Raw genomic sequence first — 22,524 nt, forward strand, 5'->3', positions numbered from 1 at the left:
AGGGCACTTTTCAGTCCGCACCACCCAGCCAGCAGCCTAACATCTCTGCCACTCTCTAATCAATCAGCTTCTCTCTCCCCAGCTTTCTTCTCTACCCCCATTACCTCTTTCTCCCAATTTGGTAGTGTATATATTGCTCATCATTATCAGGTGCCTCAAACCTCGAATTTTCACAACATAAGGTCAGAAGACTAAATAGGTTAAAATTAGTTGAATGCGGGACATCAAGAATCAGTTTATTAAATGCTGGAGGACCAGAAATCTGGACCTCAGTGGGAATAATTCCTAGATAGGGCAGGTCTGGGAAGGTTAGGGATCTTCTAAAAATGGGATGAAAGCTGAAGTTTTTCAGTAGGTATCAAAGAAGTATTAACGTTAACACTGAAGTTTAAATATTTGTCAGAAACTAATCATCTGCCTATTGAGAAAGTGGACCAATCCTTAAAAAAAAAAAAAGTTATATAAAATGATCACATGCTTAGAAGAGCTAGCTGCTTTATCTGCTAGTAATCCGATAGCCCTAAACACCATTACAAGATTCCATGTACAGTTCTGGGGGACAGACAAGGGACAAGGAGGTTAAGTAAGAAGCACCAATCTTAGTTTTTTGTTATCTAAACAAATAATTAGTGATTAGCATACTGTGAATACTCATGGACTGTCATGACACCTTTTAAGTAGTATAACCAGAAACTGCTTTCTATTCAATAAGCAATTTCACATCTCCTTTTGGGCTGAATAAAAATTTCTGACTTAACATGAGCATCTGAAAATTTCAGCAGTATCTTTAATGAGCTAAGATCTTCCAAATTTCTTAATAAACACAACCCATCATATAATTCCCACTGATATGCATGTTCTATCTAAATTGCAAAATGGAACACTCCCCAGAGAAGAAAATATTAGTTTGAAAAAACAATGTTCCAAGGAATGTTTCTGATCATCCTAAAATAATGTCAACAATGACTTCCTTACATGAAAAATCCCTTTCTCAAACTCAAACTATGTAAATATGTATGATATATATTATCTTTTGTACCATAACATAGGTAATAAGAACACAAACAAAGGTAAAAGAATGCTTCATAGGGCTTCCCTGGTGGCGCAGCGGTTGGGAGTCCGCCTGCCGATGCAGGGGACACGGGTTCGTGCCCCGGTCCGGGAAGATCCCACATGCCGCGGAGCGGCTGGGCCCGTGAGCCATGGCCGCTGAGCCTGCGCATCCGAAGCCTGTGCTCCGCAACGGGAGAGGCCACAACAGTGACAGGCCCATGTACCGCAAAAAAAAAAAAAGAAAAAAAAAAAGAATGCTTCATAACATCTCTTCAGTGAGAGATGATATCTGGGAAAATTTGTTTTCTTGCCCCATAGAACCAAGATAATAACACCTGATAAATTCACAAAGAAGTTAGCATGAACAGTCCACTTAAAGCAGCAGAGACCAAAAAACGAACAAACAAAAACCCCCAAACAACAAAACCTAGCTAAGAATGAAAGCTTCTGTGTGACGACTTAAAAATTAGAGTAGAATTTCTTGATTAAAGCAGAATCTGTGACGAATTGCCAGGCTAACCCTGGCTGCAGACTTACACCAGGTCTTCTGCAAACACTTCCTGGCAACGAGGATTCATGATCTTCCAAATCCCCCCACCCTCTGTAACCATGAATACAGGTTAGTTTCAAAACGTCTTCCCAAAGTTTGAATTCTCCCATTTCTTTATAAACAACCACAGACCTGGTCTAATACCAGTTAACAAATCTGCACTCCGACTATAAACCCATGATTTTTAATAAATGCATAATTTAATTACCATACTTTAAAAACTTTTTGTTTAGAGATCATTTTGAAATACAAATAAAAAATGCAAAAAGCTGCAAAACTAAATAGTACAGGGAATACCCTTTATCACTACCCTTTACTCAGATTTGCCATTGTTAACATTTTATCCACCTGCTTTACCATTTGTACTGTGTGTGTGTGTGTGTGTGTACGTGTGTGTGGTGTGTACTTGATTCCTTTTCTGAACATCTGAGGGTAGGTTATAAACATTCTGGTCTTTTACCCTCAAATACTTCAGTGAATAACACCACAAGCTAATACATGTTCCTATTATAAATAAGGCCAATGTGAGTGTCTTCACACATACATTGACATTTGTGTAAGATTATTCCCTCTGCATACATGTCTCGTGCTGAAATCAAAGAGAAAAAAAATGTTTACGACTCTTGATGCATCGTGACAAACTGCCTTCTAAAAAGTTTGTAATAACGCAAACTTCTATCACTAGCACCTTAGCTGATCGTTTGCTTAACTTTCTAAATTTGATAGGAATTTGTTTATTAGTGAAGTTGAACACTGTTTCTGTATTTAATGTACTCGTGTGTTCAGCTAATTTTCTTCTTTTGCCTCTTTATACGCTTTCAGAAAGACTCACAGTCAGAACTTGCCGCATGATAATGCCCATGGCAAATCCTACTGTGAAGATCCATTTCTAGGCCTCACGAGAACGAGAATAAGGATTTAGGACAAAAGATAATCCAAACCACAAAAACTCAGGGCAGAAAAAACCGCAATATTTACATAATAAAATTATTATTGAGGTCTCACTTGCTAACTTTGGAGCCTGTAATTGTTCTCTAACTGGATAAACAGCTAGAGGAGAATGCACCTTGGGATGGTAAACCCAAACACTGTTTATAATAAACCGTATATATAAAAGAATCTTTCAAAAAAAGCTCAATATTACAGTGTAGATGTCTAATTTCTAGGCAAATTTAATAAATACAATTATGTTCAACGTGGAGAAAATCTCAATCCAGAAACAAGTTAAAACTATTCCAGCACCTGAACACACATCAGCAGCACCTCACAAATAGAACGCATGGAAGAAATACAAAATTACAGACAAGCAGTAGTTATAATGTACTAATGGTATAATATATGTTTCTAACCTGTTGATATGCATTTTCTCCTGTATTTTAAACTCTCTCTCTCTTTAAAAAGACCCTGCCCTGGGAGGACAGATTACAAGACAGAATCCTACAAGTAAGGACAACAGTTAAGAGACCACCAGAATAACCCCAGACTGTGGTAACAGAGGTCTGAATCAAGCAGGATAGGAGATAAGGAGGACAGAAAGGAGAGGAGAATGACAGCTATTTTCGGTTACTAAATACATGGGACTGAATGCAGACTGGCTGTAAGCAATGAAAGAACTGAGAGAGACAAGAATTTTTCAACAGGGAAAGTTAACAGTGAGTTTAAGGTAAAACCAAAGAGATGCACAGAAGGCGTGGGGTGAGGAGCTGTACACACAGAAAATTCTAGCTTCAATGAATTTAATATACCTATCCAGAATTTTGTATTCAGAACATTCTAGAAACTATTTTAACTTCAGCATGCAAATATTTATGTCACTGTGAAAAATAAAATCATATTTTTAATTGTATACAAAGGAGAGGGCACATTACTGAAGCCCTACTGCTCAGGCCCTCGAGGGATTATGCCCACCCCGCAGCGCTGGCCAGGTCCGCGGGACACAGCTGAAGGCGGCACTCAGGAGGCTTCAGCCACAGCTTGGGCATGCGCTCACCCCCTGATTAGATCACATTTCATAAAATACGGTCGATGAAAATTTTTTCTTTTCAGAATTCTGAGCTGTGTGATAAACAGAACCTACGACACGAGTAGGAAAGAATGACTCATTTTTCTCTATTTAAAAAACCCCTCCAAATTACGTTATCATTTTGGCTTAGAGAGATACTCTTGTTTTATAATAACTACAGGGTCAGTTCCACAGTGACAATTTCCAGCTACAGCCTAGAGTCTTAGAACATCTGTCACGATGGGGTCGTGAAGAGAATCTGCATACCTAGAAGCCGAGTGGCCTCTGCTGTCCTGAGACACCAGACCACAGAGGCTCCACGTTAGGATGCAAGTGCAGATCCCCAAGCCCGAGACTGCTGCACACTGCTTTCAACCATTTCTTGCCACTAGGTTTCATTTTGCACCCAATCTGAGCACCTTTATCTCTTAGAAGGAATATTTTATCCGTTTACCTTTACTGCCATCATTGATACCTTTGCTTGTACTTTTCTCATTTTGTCCTTAAGATTTTACATCATTTGCTCCTGGTTTCATAATGATTTAGAAGATAAACATCCTATTTGAATTCCATGAGAGAGTACCTCCAACAATTTGGTCATTTCCAACTTCCCTCCCCCACAGAAATGTCCCATTATGTCTCCTATTTAAGACTTCCAGCATCTTATAACAATTATAATTTTCAAATCCTCTCTTTCACTAAAATGCAGTAGAAGACAAGGGGTAACCTAGAGACTCCCAATGCAACTGTGCTTTTCTTTAGGTCAATATTGAGACTTAACCATTTTACTGATATCCTTACTCAGAGCCAATCTTTGTATATTACAATATTTACAAACAATTTTATTTAAACTTTTCAGTGAGTAATATGTTCACATGAATCAAAATTCAAAAGGGTGTAAAACAAACAGCTTCTTTCTCTCTCACGTCCTCAGGTCGCCCAGTTTCCCTCCTGGAGGCAACCCATGTTACTAAGGTCTAATGTGTTGTTACAGAAAAAAACGACATATTGAATCACCCTCGCTTCCTTCCCCAGACAAACCCACTAATCCTGGAGTATTATTCTTTTATGCTGTTGGTATTCCTTTTGCTAATATTTTTTCCAAAGATTTTTTTATAGACATTTACACTTAGAGTATTACATTTGCCTCTTGAAAGTTATATTTGCTCTATAAAAATAGCTCTGAATGACTTCTTTTCGTGTAATCTGAAAGAATTTAAAGTGCTGTGAAACTAATTATCAGTCTCTTAAAGACACTGAATAATTTGCCTGTAAAATCTCTGGACCTCATGCTTTTAGGGGTAACTCTTGTGTAGCTTTCTCCAACATGTTGACCCCAGAACTCTTCCACACTCTTAAAATTATTCACTGCCCCAAAGAGCTTTAGTTTATGTGCGTTGTATCTACGGACATTTTCCATAATAGAAATTAAAACAAAAATTCAAAATACTTATTTACCATTTCATTCAGAAACAACATAATAGGACTTCTGGTTTCTGGATCTGCATATAAGGAGCTTAGAAGTTGCCATTCTGTCCTAACAACACATGAAAAGCTGAACAGACTGCAAAATCAACAACTGTTCTAGGATCCACTGAAGACGTGAGGACACAGGGCAACTCACTGCCCCAAGACTGGAGAGACAGGCAAAGAGAGACAACTTACTGGCACAGAGACTCACAAATGGAAACCTCCTTGGGAACCGGTGCCGGGGCAGAGAAACCTGAACTATAATCGATGAACTTCTGGAGGCTTCTCTGAGAGTTAAAAACTCCAGGGAAATCCAGTCATGGGGTGGGAGGGGGAAGCAGAATTTTGTGAGATTTACCTCCAGGAGCTTGACCAGGTTAATCCCACAGTAAATATCTGCCAGAACTCACACAAGAAGAAGGTGTCAACCTGAAAAGGCCCATCTCTATTAAAGAAATTGAATCAATAACCAGCAACCTTCCAAAACAGAAAACATCAGGCCTAGAGGGGTTCACTGGTGAATTCTTTAAGGAAGAAATTATACCAATCCTCTAAAATCTCTTTCAGAGGCTAGAAGCACAGGTAACACTTCCTAACTCACTCTAATCAGACATTATAAAAAAAAAGAAAACTACAGACCATTCTCTCTCATGCATATAAATGCAGAAATTCTCAATAAAATATTGGCAAACCAAATCCAAAAGAGTCTCCTTCCTCCGAAGAAGATTAACACTAACTTCTAAGCAGGTGGCTTAGAGGCACTAAAATCACAGACCACCTTAATCTAATCATTATTTGAGAGAGTTTAAAGCTGGGATGTTTTTCTAATATAAAACACTTTGGGTCTCTGACTGAAGCATAGAGAGTTTACCAGGACGATTCCCCAACCTTGGTGAACTACAAACACCTGTTTTTGTTTTTCTGGCCTCAAGTGTCCAACAAAAGCTCTGCTCAGCTTCTCGCCCACTTTTCCCAGTATCAGCAGATGCCACTAAGGGGAAAAGTAGCCTGAAATGCCTGCCTCGTCCTTGCCTCAACAGCACTCTGATACACTCAAATACACGTCTTTTCTACTGTGTCTAGTGTTTCTAATTTTTTCAATTGTATTGTTAATCCAAATAATTTATCCAACATGACCAAAAGAGGAACTCCTCCAAAAACAGATTTAATATGGTTACTATTTAAGGGTTTTAGAAGTCCTGTTTTTTCCCTTTTTCTCCCATTATGCGCCGGAACCAAACAATATTTGTTTTCGAAATACGCATTCTACCAAACATCTTTCAGGGGTACGTGTGTTTTTAAATAAATCCAAGGGATATATACCTTGTTAACTATGAGATACCTTTATATAATGTCACCTGCACAAAAACATTTTATCTAGAGTCGTGAAGACAGAACATTTAGAGTAAAACAACTTTTTGAACATATAGTTTTTAAAAAGAAAAAAATGTACCAAAGTAATTTCACATTTAAATAAGAAAGAAGAAAAACCATACCAGCTTTCATATTTTGATACTTTCCAATTCTCCTTGCCTCTAAACATTTACAAGTATTATTTAGAAATAAAGTGTCATTTATCATGACCCAGTATTTTAAAAACATTTTAAACATAATATGTTTTTCCTTGTATTCGCTTTCCCTTGGAAAATTACATAATTTTATGAAGATCTTTTACTGGAAGTCTGAGAGAAATACTGTATCTGCTAACACTTACCGTGAAAAATACGAAAATCAATATAAGGATGAGAACCTCTCCTTTCTGATTCAAATCCTGCTCGACTCCTTACGCGTACATCTCCTGGACAGAATCAGGAATAAGACATAAGTTTAGAAGGCTGCCGTTCAGGAAGAAGCTCTCACATGCAATAAAGGTCTATGTGGGATCAAACCCATAACTCAGGCTACCAATAATATAAATGGAATAAGTAGTTAAGAGCTGATTTATTTGACAGGGTTTACAAATTTTGGGCACTGAGTTATAAGGCTAGATGAGGTTTTTTTTTAACCTACCCCTCTAATAATTATAATCTCTATTTTAGAGTCACCTTCTGAAAGATGATTCATGTATATGGTAATCCAACCTCATATCTTATTACTCACATGGAATTAAAAAAAATCCTCAGCACAAAACTTTAAAAAGCCACAATGAGAAGCAAATATTTATTAAGTGTCTACTCTGTGCCTAACACTATACTATAAGGGATATAAAGAAATAGAAAATATATGACCTATTCTCAAGCAGCTTATAATTTTTTACATGTACAGGAAATTAAAATGTTAAAGATTTTGCCTGAAATGTTTAATTTGGTCAATCTTCTTTTTTCTCATTGACAGTGGGTATAGTCAAGGTCTTTAGTTGGGTCTTAAACTTTGTTGTTTATAAGCTCAGTACTGTTTCTTCCTATATTCATATGACTTTTGGATCTACTTCTCCATACAGCAACATAACCACTGCAATCTTCTGCCAGGTACACTTTTTCTGCCTTGCAGACATTATTTCATTTAATTCTCTAACCAAATCTGAGAGGTAGGAATCCCCCATTTTCAGATGCAGAAACTGAGATTTTTAGATGTTTAAGAGCATGCATATGCCACAAAGCTAGTGTAAAGGTGTGCCAGGGCTTATACCTAGCTCTGCGGGCTCCAAAGGCAGCACCTTTCCCACTACACTTCCACAGCCTCCGAGTTTATAACCTTTAAGTCTCCAGTCCCTATTCCTGTGCCCTCGCAATTCTGCTTGCCTGGAAGGCTCTCCTGCTTATTCTTTGTTTCAAGGTGCCTGTCATCCACCATGAGTCCATCCCACAACGATTAATCCCTTCTCTCATGTGGCGATGCCTTCACTCTCTATTGGATGTTTACTGAGCACTCACTACATGTCAGGTAACACAGCAGTGAGCAGAATATATAAAGTCCCTGTCTTCATGAAGTGCACCCTTTCATGGAGTGACACAAATAATAAAACAAACAAATAATTTCATTCTATGGAAGATGGTAAAAAGCACCATGCAGAAAACTAAAGCAAGGAAAGAAGAACAGGGAGGAGGAGTCGGGGAGGAGTGATTCATGGCTGTGGTCAGAGACCTCAGCGAACGGGAGGCATCTGAGCAGAGGCCTGGAGGCAGCGAAGCAGTGAGCCACATGGCCACCTGGATGAAGACGGGACCAGACGTAAGGAGAGCAAGTATGAATACCCTGAGACGGGAGCATGCTTGTCACGTTCAAGGTCAAGCAAAAAGGCCCGCATGGCTGGAGTGAGGTGAATGAGGGGAACTGGTAGGAGGTGTGGTCAGAGAAACAGTAGGGCCACATCACACTGGACCTTCAACGGGCCATTGTAATAGCTTTGGCTGTTACTCCAAGACAGGAAACTATCGGAAGATTCAGAACAGAGGGGTGAGATGGACTTAGGTCTGAAAAGGTTCACTCTGGCTGCATAGACTAGAATCAAGTAGAGACGCACAGGCAGACGCAGGGAGACACTTAAGGAGTGAGTGCATTCAACGAGGCAACAGCTATGGCCTGCGGGGAGGGGGATATGGGGAGATGCTGGTCAAGGGGGTAAAAAGTTTCAGTTACGCAGGGAAGTTCTGGAGCTCTAATGTACAACTACGTGACGACAGCTACCGATAAAAAACCGAGTAACTGTGGTTCAGTTAGGGATGGTAACAGCACTGTGGTGGGGAAATCCTGGATACGCTTTGACGGTATCAGCCAAGAGGATGTGGTGATGAAGTAGACGCAGAGGAAATAAGAAATAAGAGTCAAGAATGACGCCAAGGTTCCTGACCTGACAACCAGAAGAATGGAGTTCCATTTTCTGAGACGGTGAAAGCATGCAAAATCACAGACCTGGGGGACACAAATCTTTTAACACATATGTTAAATGTGGGGTACCCATAACCATGTGGAGATGCTCTACAGAGTGAAGAAGACAGGAGCCTACAACTCTGTTTTAAGGAGAGTAGAATCCTGACATGTCTACAGAGAGAGATGGAGACAGTAAAGAAGAAAAGGCTCAACATTCCTGGGGGGAAATATGTGCTAGAGTGGAATGGGACTAGGCAGGTAAGATACACAAGGTAACTTAAAGAGAGAAAAAGGGAAGAGCAGAAACAGGACACTGGAGAACACACAGGCCTAAGACTATGAAAAGGAGTTAATGAAAGAGGCACAAACAAACAAACAAAAAACCCCAAACCAAATCACCACCCCAGAAGCAGGTGAAGAATAAGGATGACTAAATATCATAGAAATTGAGCGAGGAATTCTGAGTACAAGGAGAGCAGTCATGAAGAAAAGACAGTAAGAAAAGATGAGTAAAGGTGCCTACTGGAATCTTTATAGTATGTTTTTAATAGTATGAATTAAAGTGCAAGGGATCAAGGAGTGCGTGGATGAAGAGAAAAATCTGGCAAAGAGGGAAAGAGAGAAACTACACACATATATGTATGTGTGTGTATATACATATATATATCATTTATACATGTATATATACACACATCAAATTCATTTTACCCTCTGGACTTGAGTAATACATTAAAGATTTAAGAACTGAGACTAGGAGAAGACAAATGGCCTTCTCACCTGCCAACTGAGAACAAACACATCCAGTGACAGGACTATGCGATCAGGTAATTCACGGTCTCGTCTTTGTTCGTGTTACCGTTTAGTATTCAGCAACTGTACAAATCTAAGACTCTTTTTATGAAGAATAATCAGGATGCAACTTAAAATTGTATACTAGTCACAGAGTCCCAGTTATTAAGCCAGAGATTTCTCAATTACCCAGACTCTAAGATGCCCCTCTTTATTCACATCATATTAATTTTGGCTTCTAGACTCAACTTCAAAGTAATACGTCATTTCTGCTGCAAACAGTGATGAAAAGCTACCTAATGAAAGATATCTCGATCTTGAATTAACAGCAGATAACAAAATTAACTGATATTGGTGCAAAATAAATAATTCTTACCTAGCATACGAATGTACAACGCAGTCTGATCAGAGCTGTCATAGGAGATAGCTCCACGCCTCTAGAAAAAAAAAAAAAAACACATTTTAATGCATGATAATTTAAAATGTGATATAAAATTCAATTCAACAAACATGTATTTATTATTTTTTGTGACGCACTGTGCAAGAGAAGTTGGGATATACAAAATGAAATTAAATACAGCATTTGCTCTTGAAATCTCTAGTTGTGAGGAAGACAAATAATTATAATACAATATGATTAAGCATTGTTGGAGAAGTGGATACAGAGTGAGGAACACAGTAGGTGGAAATTTAATGTCCGAGTACATCATACAAGCCCACTTGAAGAGAGAGCTTCTGCAGAGGTAGTCGGAATTGCTGGAGAGACACAGTTCAACTACTTCACTATTCCCTTCACTTAAACATGAATGAATAAGCAAACAAGAATCATCAGACATTTGAAGAAACTCTTTAGCTAGAAATAAATGGAACAAAATGAAAAACCAAATGGCCCAGAAGCTACAAGAAATAAGAGAATTTAAAAAATGTAATTAGTGTACTCAGAGAAATCTGAGTAAAACAAAAAATGGGGTGCACTGAAAGAGAACAGGTTTAAAAATATATTTTGAGCTTAAAAATAAACAGGTATAAAAAGTATCTTGCAACATTACTCATAATGGCCCCCAACTGGAAACAATCCAAATGTCTACCAACTAATGCGGTATAGCCGTACAATATTATTCAGTATTCAATATCTAGTGTTGTTATCCAGACATAAAAAGGACTGAAGTACTGATACATGTTACAACATGGTTGAATCCTGAGAACAGTATATTGAGTGAAAGGAGCCAGTCACAAAGGACCACAAAGCATATGTTTCCAATTATATGAAATATCCAAACAGGCAAATCCACAGAATCAGAAAGTAGACTGGTGGTTGCCTAGAGTTGGGAGAGTTGGTGGGAACTGGAGAGTGAATGCTAATGGGCACAGGGTTTCTACCTGCAATGATGAAAGTGTTCTCAAATTAACTGTGGTGATGACTGCACAACTCTGTGACTATACCAAAAAGCACTGAAATTAAAAAAAAAACACCCACTTTAAACGGGTGAATCGTATGGTACATGAACTATACCTCAATAAAGCCATTTATTAAAAATAACGAGTACTGCAAATATTTTAAATATAATTACCAAAAAAAACCAAAAGCAAGAAACCAAAAAACACCTCTGTAAGACCTGAAACACCCTCAGCAAGTTCTGCCAACTCCACCTTCACACCCATCTCCCTTCCTCGATCTCCACTTCTTCGTTCTGTCTCAGGCAATAGCATCTCTCACCTGGCCTCCTGCAATGTTCTGCCCTGCTGACTGGTTTTCCTGCTGCATCTCTTGGCCCCCAGTCCATTCACGCAGGAGCAAGAGCGAACATTCCAGCTACTGCTCAGAAGTCCTCCAATGGCCCCCACTAGACTTGGAATAAACTCCAAACACCTAACTCTCCATGATCTGCCTACCCCTCAGTCCTCTTGTCCTACCGCCCTCTTTCTACCACTGAGAGCCAGCCACCCTGGCCGCCTTGCCCTTCCTCAACCACGCCACACGCACAGCCTTGATACCTGCTGTTCTGTCCAGGATCACTGCATCATCGTTCCCTTCTTACCTCTCAGGTTCCAGACGAAATGTCATCTCTTCAGAGAGGCAGTCCCAGACTACCAAACCTGAAGTCACCAGAGAGTCACCCTCCCCAGAGTCCCTACGTTCATGCTCTGTACAGCACACCTAGCTGACCTACTCTTGTTAGCTTGTTCTAAAACAAAAGCTCCACAAGAGCAAGAACCATGTCTGACTTATTCACCACTGTGTCCTCGGCCCTAAAAACTACTATTATTTAGTAGATGCTAAATAAATATTTGGTAAATAAATGATAAATGCACTTATTGTAAATAAGTGAATAATCATTTACAAATTAAGTTGATGAATAAATTAATGAACAACAGAATTGATATAAAGACAAACTAAACATCTAGAAGATAAAATTAACCAAACCTCATACCAGAATCTAACTTCTGTGGAGGCAGAGACTTTGTTCAATGCTGTCTCCCCAGATATAGAATAAATCCCAACATTTAGAATAGTGCCCAGCACATTCTAATGTAATCAATAATATTAGCTGAATAAACAGGCAAGCAAATTCTTAAAAAACAGTAATAAATAGAACTAGCGTCATGAGCTATTATAAAGTAGTGTGACACTACAGAGAATCTAGAATCAAATCCAAGAATACACAGAAATTTTGTATATGCTAAATAAAGGATCTAAAATCTGTGGAGAGGAAATTCCCTGGCGGCCCAGTGGTTAGGACTCAGCACTTTCACTGCCGAGGGCTGGGGTTCAATTCCTGGTCAGGGAACTAAGGTCCCACAAGCTGTGTGTACACGGCCAAAAAAAAAAAAAAAAATCAAGTTAATTATTTGATTTAAAATGCTAGATTAAGTGGCTGTTATCTGGAAAAACATAAGGCTGTATTATTACCTTCCTACTCCAAAATAAATTACACATGGAACAGAAATTTTAATGTAAAACAACAGCATGAAAATATTAGAAGAAAACATAACTGTATTAAAAAAAATCTCAAATAACAACAAGGACCTACTGCATAGCACAGGGAACTATATTCAATATCTTATAATAACCTATAATGGAAAAGGATCTGAAAAAGAATATATATATATGTATAACTGAATCACTTTGCTGTACACCTGAAACTAACACAACATTGTAAATCAACTATACTCCAATAAAGTTTTTTTAATTTAAATAACGACTCAAAAAGAAATCTTAACTAGGAAAGGCCTTTCTAACTGTTCTATAAAATCCAGAAATCATGAAAAACAAATCAATTTGGCCACATAAAAGTTAAATTATGTATGGCAAAATATACCATAAACATAGGCAAAAGACAAACTCCAAATGAAGAAAAATGAGTTCAACAGATACGACAAAGGGCTAATTTTTCCCTGCTACACCTAAAAATGAAGGGAGAAAAAAGAAGTGTCTTACAAATCAATTACAAAATGAATAATAGTGTAGAAAAACAGGTAGGACATAAACACACTACTCACAGAAAGAGAAATAATAAACTAATAAACACAAGAAAAAATACCTGACTTCATTAACAAAATACATATTAAAGAAATGAGATGGTATTTTTACATACTAATGATCTTCTTTCCTCACAAACCCCTGGCATGAAATTTACAACTCTTCAACATATACCTAGAAATCTCAAGGAAAAATAATCATGTTTTTTTTACTGTTATTATAAAGAAAAGTTACTGTATTTAAAGCCCTCATTTGGATTTAGTATGCAAAATAGCTCCCCAAATCATTGTTATTATCTCCTCCGTGCTTATCATTTAAAAGAAAAACATCAATTAAACTGCTATGACAATGTATCCTTAAACAAACAAACAAAAAACCCCACCAGTTCAGGAAATATAAAAGGAACACAAGTCACAAGCAAAAATAAAATTCTAAATTTTCAACACTGGCTGCCTCCAGGGAAGCTGAAGGACAGATACAAGGGTAGGAAGAGGACTTTTCAACGAATATCTTTTGAATTTTGTAGCACGTGTAGTTATTATATATTCACAAAATACATCGAACTAAAATTTAAAGCTACAGTAAGAATGTACTACAAAGAAATCTACAAAGAAATGGATGATCTCACAACCCAAGGGACTAAATCATACAGAACACACTCCTGGCAGCATCATGCTTAATAAAGTTAGTGTCTTCCACCAACAGAAGACCCTGAGCCTCCTGCAGTGTTTCATGGTAAACGACTTATTCTGGAGCAAACAGCCACTGTAATCACTTGGTATTAAAAGGCACGACTCACACCTGCTGTTCCCATCTCTACCCCAAGATATTTATCTTATTAGATTTCAAGACTCCCCTTAATACCACCATATTAGAGGAAAACCCAGTAGTCTGGAGAGCACATATGTGGAGATAAATATTTCTATCGGCCAAATCATATTCATGAAACCACAGATATAATTATGTAATAGTTTGTCATGGTCAGGACCTATCAACCCACTATTATCCAATCAAATTGGGTAAATAGCTTGTTAAAACACATTTTAACCTGTTATCTCTAACAGTTCTCTTCAGGAGAAGGGTTGCCTTTTTTTTTTTTTTTTTTTTTTTTATGAGGGGAAGGGTATTTACTAAAAGAGCCACTAATTAGAAAGGTAAAGTCTCACTTATCACTTTAAGGATTGAGAAAGACTAACATCAGCTGTTAAAATAGTATAAGTAAGAAGCTGGGTAATGAACATAATCTAGATTATAACTATGACACTAAATTTATTTTAAGGTAATCACTTTAGACTTAGTTATAGAGGCACTAACTTAGGGTCTGTATTAGTTAACCATTACAAAAACTTGGCAAAAAGGGTAGAATTTAATTTTAATATATTTTAACAAATTACTTTGGGATGTGAAAAATATTCACGTTATTTTATTCATTACTAATTTAAGGAAGCCTGGTCCACAAATACTTAGCTTAAATGCTATCCTAACCTGCAAGTGACACAACTCTCATGAAACAAATCCAAATGAGATAACAGAAAAATTTTTTAAGAATGGACTTAAAAAAAAGGTGGCTCCAACAATGAATACATTCTGAGTGATAATTTACTCATGTATTGCCTCACAGACCAAGATTTAAGTGAATATTATTAAACTGTAAACAGTCTAGGTAAAATAATCTAAAGTAACTCTTTTTGGATAAATATACTATAAATTATAACATTAAAAATTTGATTTCCATGTTAGAATGTTACTTTAAAAAATAATTATATGTGCTTTATACACCAAGACTGCAGCACAGACTTAACATATATCTTTGTAAAAAAAAAAGACTATCATTTTTAAAGCCATATACTAGTAAAATTGTTTTTAATGAAGACAGTAAAACAAATTTAATCAAATTCCCGTGTCACACTGTCAGTCATAAAACACTCGGGGCTATCATCCACATTCCCACCTCACCTCACCAGTGAATGGAAACAACTGAGAAGCTTCTACTCGTGACTTTTCTAATTTAGCCATCCTGGGAACAGCTCGTAAAGCAAACTAGTGTAAGTCAAACCACGGGTGAGGCCCAGCTTATCAGAAACTGACAGCCGCAGCACAAACAAGTTAAACTCTAAGGTTCCAAAGGATCCGCCACCACACAGACAGGCGTTCTGAGTGCCCTGGTAAGACACTCAAGCTTGCATCGGGGTGAATCGCGGCTCTTCCGCAAAAGATCTGACAAGGTAAATGACAAAAGGCGTAAAAGTTGTTCCTGATATTGGTTAACACATAACTTTTAAAGACAGACATGTTTTTTTGGTTTGTTTTGGCGCAGCTTATGAGATCTTAGTTCCCCAACCAGGGATTAAACCCGCGCCCTCAGCTGTGGAAGCGCCGAGTCCTAACCACTGGACCGCCAGGGAATTCCCAAGACAGACATGTTTTAAAACTAAGCAAAGATATCTTAAGTGCTATGGTTTTTACCTTGTTTGGGTTTTCCAGTAAAATAATCTATTGTGCAAAGGCGTGTGTATTTCCCTTAGATGGTGAAGTAATGATACATTAACTCCTTGCTGAGCTCCTACTCTGTGCCAGAAAATGCTCCAGGCGCTTTCATACAAAACCTCACTTACCCGCACAAGACCTCTGTGAGGCAGGTCTTATACGCCGGGTGTTGGAGATTAGTAAACAGGTCACGGGGCTTAAACACAACAGCACTAAATACATTTTTGGGTAACGTTACAAAAACGGTAACACGCTACAAAAGATGAAGCCCAAAGTTCTGAAAGCAGTTTTCTCTGATGCAGTAAAGTGAGCTTTTTCAGACCGTATTCATCTTACGTATGCTAGGAAAGCGTTCGCACCTGAGTGCCTATCCAAGTACGAATCCATCCATTGAACACTATCCTTCCCAGTCCTCTTCCCTATGCAAACATTAAAAAAAAAAAAAAAATCACACTCTTAAAACTAGCATTCTTTTTGTTTAAAAAGTTAATTTAAATTTTTTGGTGGTTATAACAAAAGTAAAAAAATCTCTGAAAACATCCACAATTCAACTAATGCATTATTAACATTAACTTGACCTTCATTCCGTAACTTGGCAAGCTAATCCTTTAAAAACAATTAGTAAATTGGTGTGAGTGAAACAAAATTCATTCTTAACTTACAAAACACAAGATTTAAAAAATCTGAGTGCACTGTTTTTAAGAGATTTCTTCAATTGTATTCACTAAGAAAACAGGACTGCTTCAAGAAAAAGACAATTATGCTTAAAACAATATGCTTAAATGTGAAAAACATTACATTATCAGGGATTCAAACCTCGCTTGAAGAAGAAATATAAAAGAAGCTTTTGTGTTGCTTATTAGCAAACAATGATGGCCTTATACATTTTAAGTTACTATTCACACTTTTCAATTTCTTAATAAAGGAAGACAAAAGCTGCCTGGTGGATGAAAGACCATCATTTTTATACAAGTATAGAAAAATAATTTCAAATAGTATAATCTTAAGTATTTCCTACTTTGGACTCTCATTCGGATGGCAAATGGCTAGCATTCTAGCAAGCATTTTTTTTTTTAAATCATAGCATAATTTTAATAGGGAATAATGAAGACAACTTAATACGGAATGCTAGATTCAGTTGATGAAATACTATAGCAAGCATTTCTTAAGCCCGATATTTGGAATCCAAATTTAAAAACAGATATATAATAATCTTACTCTTTTCAACATATTAAATAAAGTAAGGCATATATTTCCGCAGCAGGAAGACCTTAAGTGAGAACATGAGAGACAGTGGTATTTAGTTTTTAAAAAGTTTTTAACTGTTTAGAAATCCTCAATAATTATACTTTAAATTTATAAGCAACAGTAAATTTGCTATCTCCAGAAGAGAATGTTTAAAATACGTACACCAAATGTCTAAACTGTTTAATTCCATAATCTTAAAAGTTGAACTTCTTTAAGTGTAAAAACTTCTTTAAAGGAACGATCCTGAGGAAAGCTACCTCGATACCAAGGAATGATACCATAAAAAGCCCTTCAGGAGGAATAGGTGGGAGAAGAATAAAAATCACATGCAGTAATCTCAAGCTTCTCAGCTGACAGGTAAAACGTGTAGCTCTTTTAATCAGAGAAATAACACTGAAGCAAAAGGAGAAGAAATGTGACTAGCAAGTTCACTCCTACCCGTATATGAACTAATGATTAATGTCACAATCCTAAAAATAAAGATGGCCTACCTTAGAGGCGATCCACTTGATAAGAACCAAGGCCAGACACCAGATCAATGTAATTCCCATTGGATCAATGAAAAGCCCCCTGCATAGCCTCCCTCCTCTCCCAGAGGGCAATGAGCAAGGAAGATTTGTTAGGATCTGACAATAACCAGCTGTCCCGAGGCAGAAGAGAGGGGACACTGCCTGCCTTGAACCTCACGCAGCTGCCTTCAAACAAGGGTCACCTGACTCTCTGAGAAAATGCTGCCAGCCGGCCTTCCTACCAGCGCGTGGTTAATGCCACAGCCCAGGGCTGGGGAAGGAGAGTCAGTAAAGCTGGAAGAAGGGAGGAAACACCTTCGTGAGCGCTGACCTAACAGTCTCACAAAATGTAGGCAAACGAGGTCTCCAGCTGGCCCCAAGCACATCCCCGACCTTAACACCAGGAATGCTTTCAAATAACTTCCAAAAAATGTTTGGCAGTACTAAAAATTTCCTCATTTCCTCCACGTAGACCAGTGTCACAGGTATAATGTCCTGGCATTTAAAAATATTAATGCATTTTACTCTATTTTTTCAACTTTAAATACTGAATTGGTCAACTCTTATTTCCTTTAGAGCTAGGATTACTTTATGAATGCTAGGGGCCTTCATGGATAATGTTGTGCTATTTAACATTATAATTCACTCATTATGGATTTATTGACAAAGGCCAGTCTATCTGCATTTTCCAAGCAATTAAAAGTACGCTATTTCTAAGCCCGACTTGCAGTCTAGCTTACACGATAATATTTGTGTTACACGTCCCATTCTTCTCTCAGCTGTGAGTGAGCTCGGTGAAAGCAAAGTGGGTCTCTATTCATCTTCATGATCTCTCACAGCAGCCAGCAGAGAAAAAGCCTTTCATGAAACTTTCATGCGAGTATTCATTAAGCTGCAACTAGGTACCAGGCCCTTTGCTGGACGCCAGGGGTATAATCTTTGAGTGAAAACGGAAAGGGCTCCTGCCCTCCCGAAACTTACAGTTTAGTCAGTCTACGTTAATCGAAGTCTGCAAATAAATACAAAACTGCAAGGGAAACAAGTACGACGGAGCTGCGACGGGAACCGCCAACAAAGCCCCGGGTCTGACCAGGTTAGGAGGTCAGGGGCTTCTTCCCAGAGGCCCTGAAATGTCCCTGAGCTGAACTGCAAGGGCAAGAACACGAAGAGGATGGGAAGAATGATCCTCACAGACATGACAACGCACAACAAAGACAAGCAGAAGATTCGGGAAGAAGAGCAGAGGAGGCTGCAGTGCAGGCTGTGGGACCCCACAGTGGAGGCCCCGAGAAGGGGCTTCGTCTGCATCCTAAAAGCCAATCCCACCCTGCTGGAGACTTCAGCAGGTTTTGGTCAAGGGCAGCTCATTGGGGTAGGGGCTGGGGGGCGGTCAGGAGGCCACAGCGGAGTCCCAGGAGAGGCGCTCACGGACTGTGCTGGGGGGAGACGTGGACGGGCTGGGAAACACTCCGGATGCGACAGGACTACGTCATGGGCTGCAGTTCATGGTGAGACAAAGGCATCTGCCTAGTGGCGGTACCCACATGACGGTTCTAAAATATTTGAAAACAGCCCAAATAGTTCAAATACCAATGCTGTTTTCATTATCCAATCCTCAGTAGGAAGAGTTTATTTTTTTAAAAAAAGTTAATTCTCCACCTGTCAAAATGCAGCATAAACTCAAATTACAGATGCACATCACAATTTTTCTAAATTGAAGCTATACATAACATATGGCCACACATTTCCCACTACACCTTATACATTATACACACACACACACACACACACACACACACACACACACTTCTTTCTACTGAATTAACAAGCTGTAATGCTAATCCTTGCACAAATGGAGATAACTTTTTTAGTTTGTCATGAAACTAGGTGTGGCATGAGATTGTCAGGGTCTTGGATTACTCTCTGGGCAGTAAGGTTCCAGCCGGCAAACTCAAAGGATGCCCAGGAACAGGTCAGAGCAGCCAAATGTAATCAGCCCCACCCTCAGGAGAACCGCTGGTGGTCATCATTCGTTATCTGCCGCACTAGCCTGGGCTGCACTCTCCAAATTAGCCTACCACCTCGATGCCCAGCCCAGAAATACTTCCTATCCTCACAGCTCCCAGCCAGTCAGCTGCTCGAAAAGCTGAGTTCTACGAAGCAAACACGATCCTATTATTTTTGGTACGTTTTGATAAATGCCCTTTTGGTTAACGGTGGTGAGGTCAAGAATCTCAACTTGCTTTTCGTCTAAAAGTGGAGGATTGGGACTTCCCTGGTGGTCCAGTGGTTAAGACTTTGTGCTTCCATGGCAGGAGGCGCGGGTTCGACCCCTGGTCAGGGAACTAGATCCCACATGCGGCAGGGCAGAGCCAAAAAGAAGTAAATAAATACAAGTGAAGGATTGAACAAGGGAAGAGGGAAAGAATCAGAACTGAGACACACAGGGAAAAAAGAAAGGCAGTCCTAAAAATTCTCTCATTTAAATGAACTTCTGTCGAGATTATCCCACCATCTCAAAACTCCACTGGGAGTCAAGAGCCTGGGTTTATTTCCCAGCTGTACTGCCAAGAGCTGAGTGAACCTGGGTGAATCACCACCTGTAAGGGCCTTGCTTTCCTCCCTTCACAGGAGTTAAATAACATCTGTAAAAGAATACCTCACTCATAGCAGGCTCTCAATAACATCTAGCCAAGTCCAAATTAAATAATTAAGACCTAACAATGATCATGACCTAACCACTCCAGCTCCACCCCAACTCTGGGCTTAACTGAAATCACATGGCTCATGAGGGCAACATGTGCTATGCTTGCCCAGTGCCCTGGGAACCTCTCCTGAGGCCTGGTAGGGCTAAGGTCATTTTTCACACCAGTGAATATAGGAAAATGGTTCCCCAGCATCCTCCTTCTTAAATATCTACTGTATGTCTGACACTGAAATACAGAGATAATCAAGACACAGTCCTTCCAGATCAGAAATTTCCTATTTGAATAGAAACAGCTACTAAGTTTATGACTAAAATCATAGCTCCTTCGTTGCTGATAACACATTTACATCACTCAAATCTCACAAAAAATTCAGGCAATACAAGTTTTTCTTAAAACAGTACACTCACCTTTCTTAATGGCACGGACCTAATGGCTTTAAAACTTTTTCCTATTCTGAGATATGAAATATTTATCACTAATTTATCTTGATAAAGTATAAGACTTCTCTTAATAAAAAATTTTCAATAAGACGAAATAGAAACAAAAGCTGTCATCAAATTGTATTAACACTCCTTTACAATATTATGTCTATTTCTTAGAAAATTATCTTAAAATTAATCTTTCTAAATATAAAATAATTTATTATCCCATAAAGAAATAGTTGCCTTTTACAATAACAACAAATGTATTCTTTTACGTTAACTTTTCTCACCTGTCTCAAAGCCTTAGTGAAACATGACAGAGCAACAAAAAAAAAATCACTTGACTATACTAGAAAAATTAATGCATAGGAGACAGCTAAGCTTTATGAAAACAGGATTTAAAACTATAAGAAAAAGGTATAAAACTCTTTACCTTGCTGGGGCTTATAAAAGTAATATCTGAACAGTCAGGGTATTAAAAGCAAATCTCACTATTTTAGGAGTATGATCAATAGAAGGAAAAGGTACAGCTTTGATCACTGTGTCTTAAGAGAAGTAATCCAAGTGCAAATTTTATCCCTGGGGCTCTCTGCCACTCACAGGACACCTGTCAATCTTGGCAATAGCCTTTAGCTATCCATATAGAGACTCAGCATGTCCTTCTCTTGACCAAATTAGGCTAACCTCAACTGCATTGACATCACTGTCTATAATTTTGGAATCCTGTTGACAAGAAGAGCCTATCCCAGAGTTCTTTATACAAATGTAATGTCTGTTGGAAATTATAACCAAATTTATAATAGAAAAATGTGAATACTATAGTCTAAACCTTCCAACTGTGCTTTTATCATTTTGAATTCCAATCAATTTTAATACCAAATAGTAAATCAGGGCGGGTTTTTTATTTCTATTACTAAAAACCACATATCGGAGCTTATTATTTTTCAAATGTTATGAATTTCAAGAGATATGAAACTGACCAAAAAAATTAATCCTTGATAAGTAACAAAAATTATTTTAAAACTATGGTAACATGGGAGTTTTACCACTTAATTAAGACCTTTGTGTCATACTGATTTAGAGTTCTGAATTAAGTTTTCTGTTGGATAGTAATTAACGGCAATGAACATGTGACTGGTCTTGGTATGAAGTATTCAATAATAAAAACACCCTGACCTTTTACAAACATTCAAGTCTTCTGGTCCAGAAAACTACATTTTATGATATTAAAAGAACTCAGAGATTTGCTTATTGAATGACTGTTCACAGTATCTCACACCAGTCAGAATGGCCATCATCAAAAAATCTAGAAACAATAAATGCTGGAGACGGTGTGGAGAAAAGGGAACCCTCTTGCACTGCTGGTGGGAATGTGAGTTGGTACAGTCACTATGGAGAACAGTATGGAGGTTCCTTAAAAAACTACAAACAGAACTACCATATGACCCAGCAATCCCACTACTGGGCATATACCCTGAGAAAACCGTAATTCAGAAAGAGTCATGTACCAAAATGTTCATTGCAGCTCTATTTACAATAGCCCGGAGATGGAAACAACCTAAGTGTCCATCATTGGATGAATGGATAAAGAAGATGTGGCACATATATACAATGGAATATTACTCAGCCATAAAAAGAAATGAAATTGAGCTATTTTTAATGAGGTGGATAGACCTAGAGTCTGTCATACAGAGTGAAGTAAGTCAGAAAGAGAAAAACAAATACCGTATGCTAACACATATATAGAGAATTTAAGAAAAAGAAAATGTCATGAAGAACCTAGGGGTGAGACAGGAATAAAGACACAGACCTACTAGAGAATGGGCTTGAGGATATGGGGAGGGGGAGGGGTAAGCTGTGACAAAGTGAGAGAGTGGCATGGACATATATACACTACCAAACGTAAAACAGATAGCTAGTGGGAAGCAGCCGCATAGCACAGGGAGATCAGCTCGGTGCTTTGTGACCACCTAGAAGGGTGGGATAGGGAGGGTG

The 22,524-nt window shown here is 38.3% G+C and overlaps 1 protein-coding gene across 4 annotated transcripts in view; it reads right to left on the bottom strand.

Moving 5' to 3' along the window:
• PDE7A (phosphodiesterase 7A) overlaps positions 1-22,524 on the bottom strand; it is a 114,441-nt gene that overhangs the window by 36,620 nt on the left and 55,297 nt on the right. For 3 of the 4 annotated variants that reach the window (XR_004486007.2, XM_004274968.4, XM_033437589.2), the window contains exons 2-3: positions 10,051-10,111; positions 6,790-6,873 (exon numbers count right to left, since the gene is read on the bottom strand). Coding sequence is in view for 2 of the 4 variants with exons in the window: in XM_004274968.4 (XP_004275016.1) it covers positions 6,790-6,873; positions 10,051-10,111 (145 nt within the window). In the remaining 2 variants the exon portion in view is untranslated. Of the gene's footprint in view, positions 1-6,789; positions 6,874-10,050; positions 10,112-22,524 lie in introns of those variants that run through there. The other variant, XM_033437590.2, reaches the window with a different exon arrangement.

Source organism: Orcinus orca, chromosome 17 (assembly GCF_937001465.1).
Source record: "Orcinus orca chromosome 17, mOrcOrc1.1, whole genome shotgun sequence".
NCBI lineage: Eukaryota > Metazoa > Chordata > Mammalia > Artiodactyla > Delphinidae > Orcinus > Orcinus orca.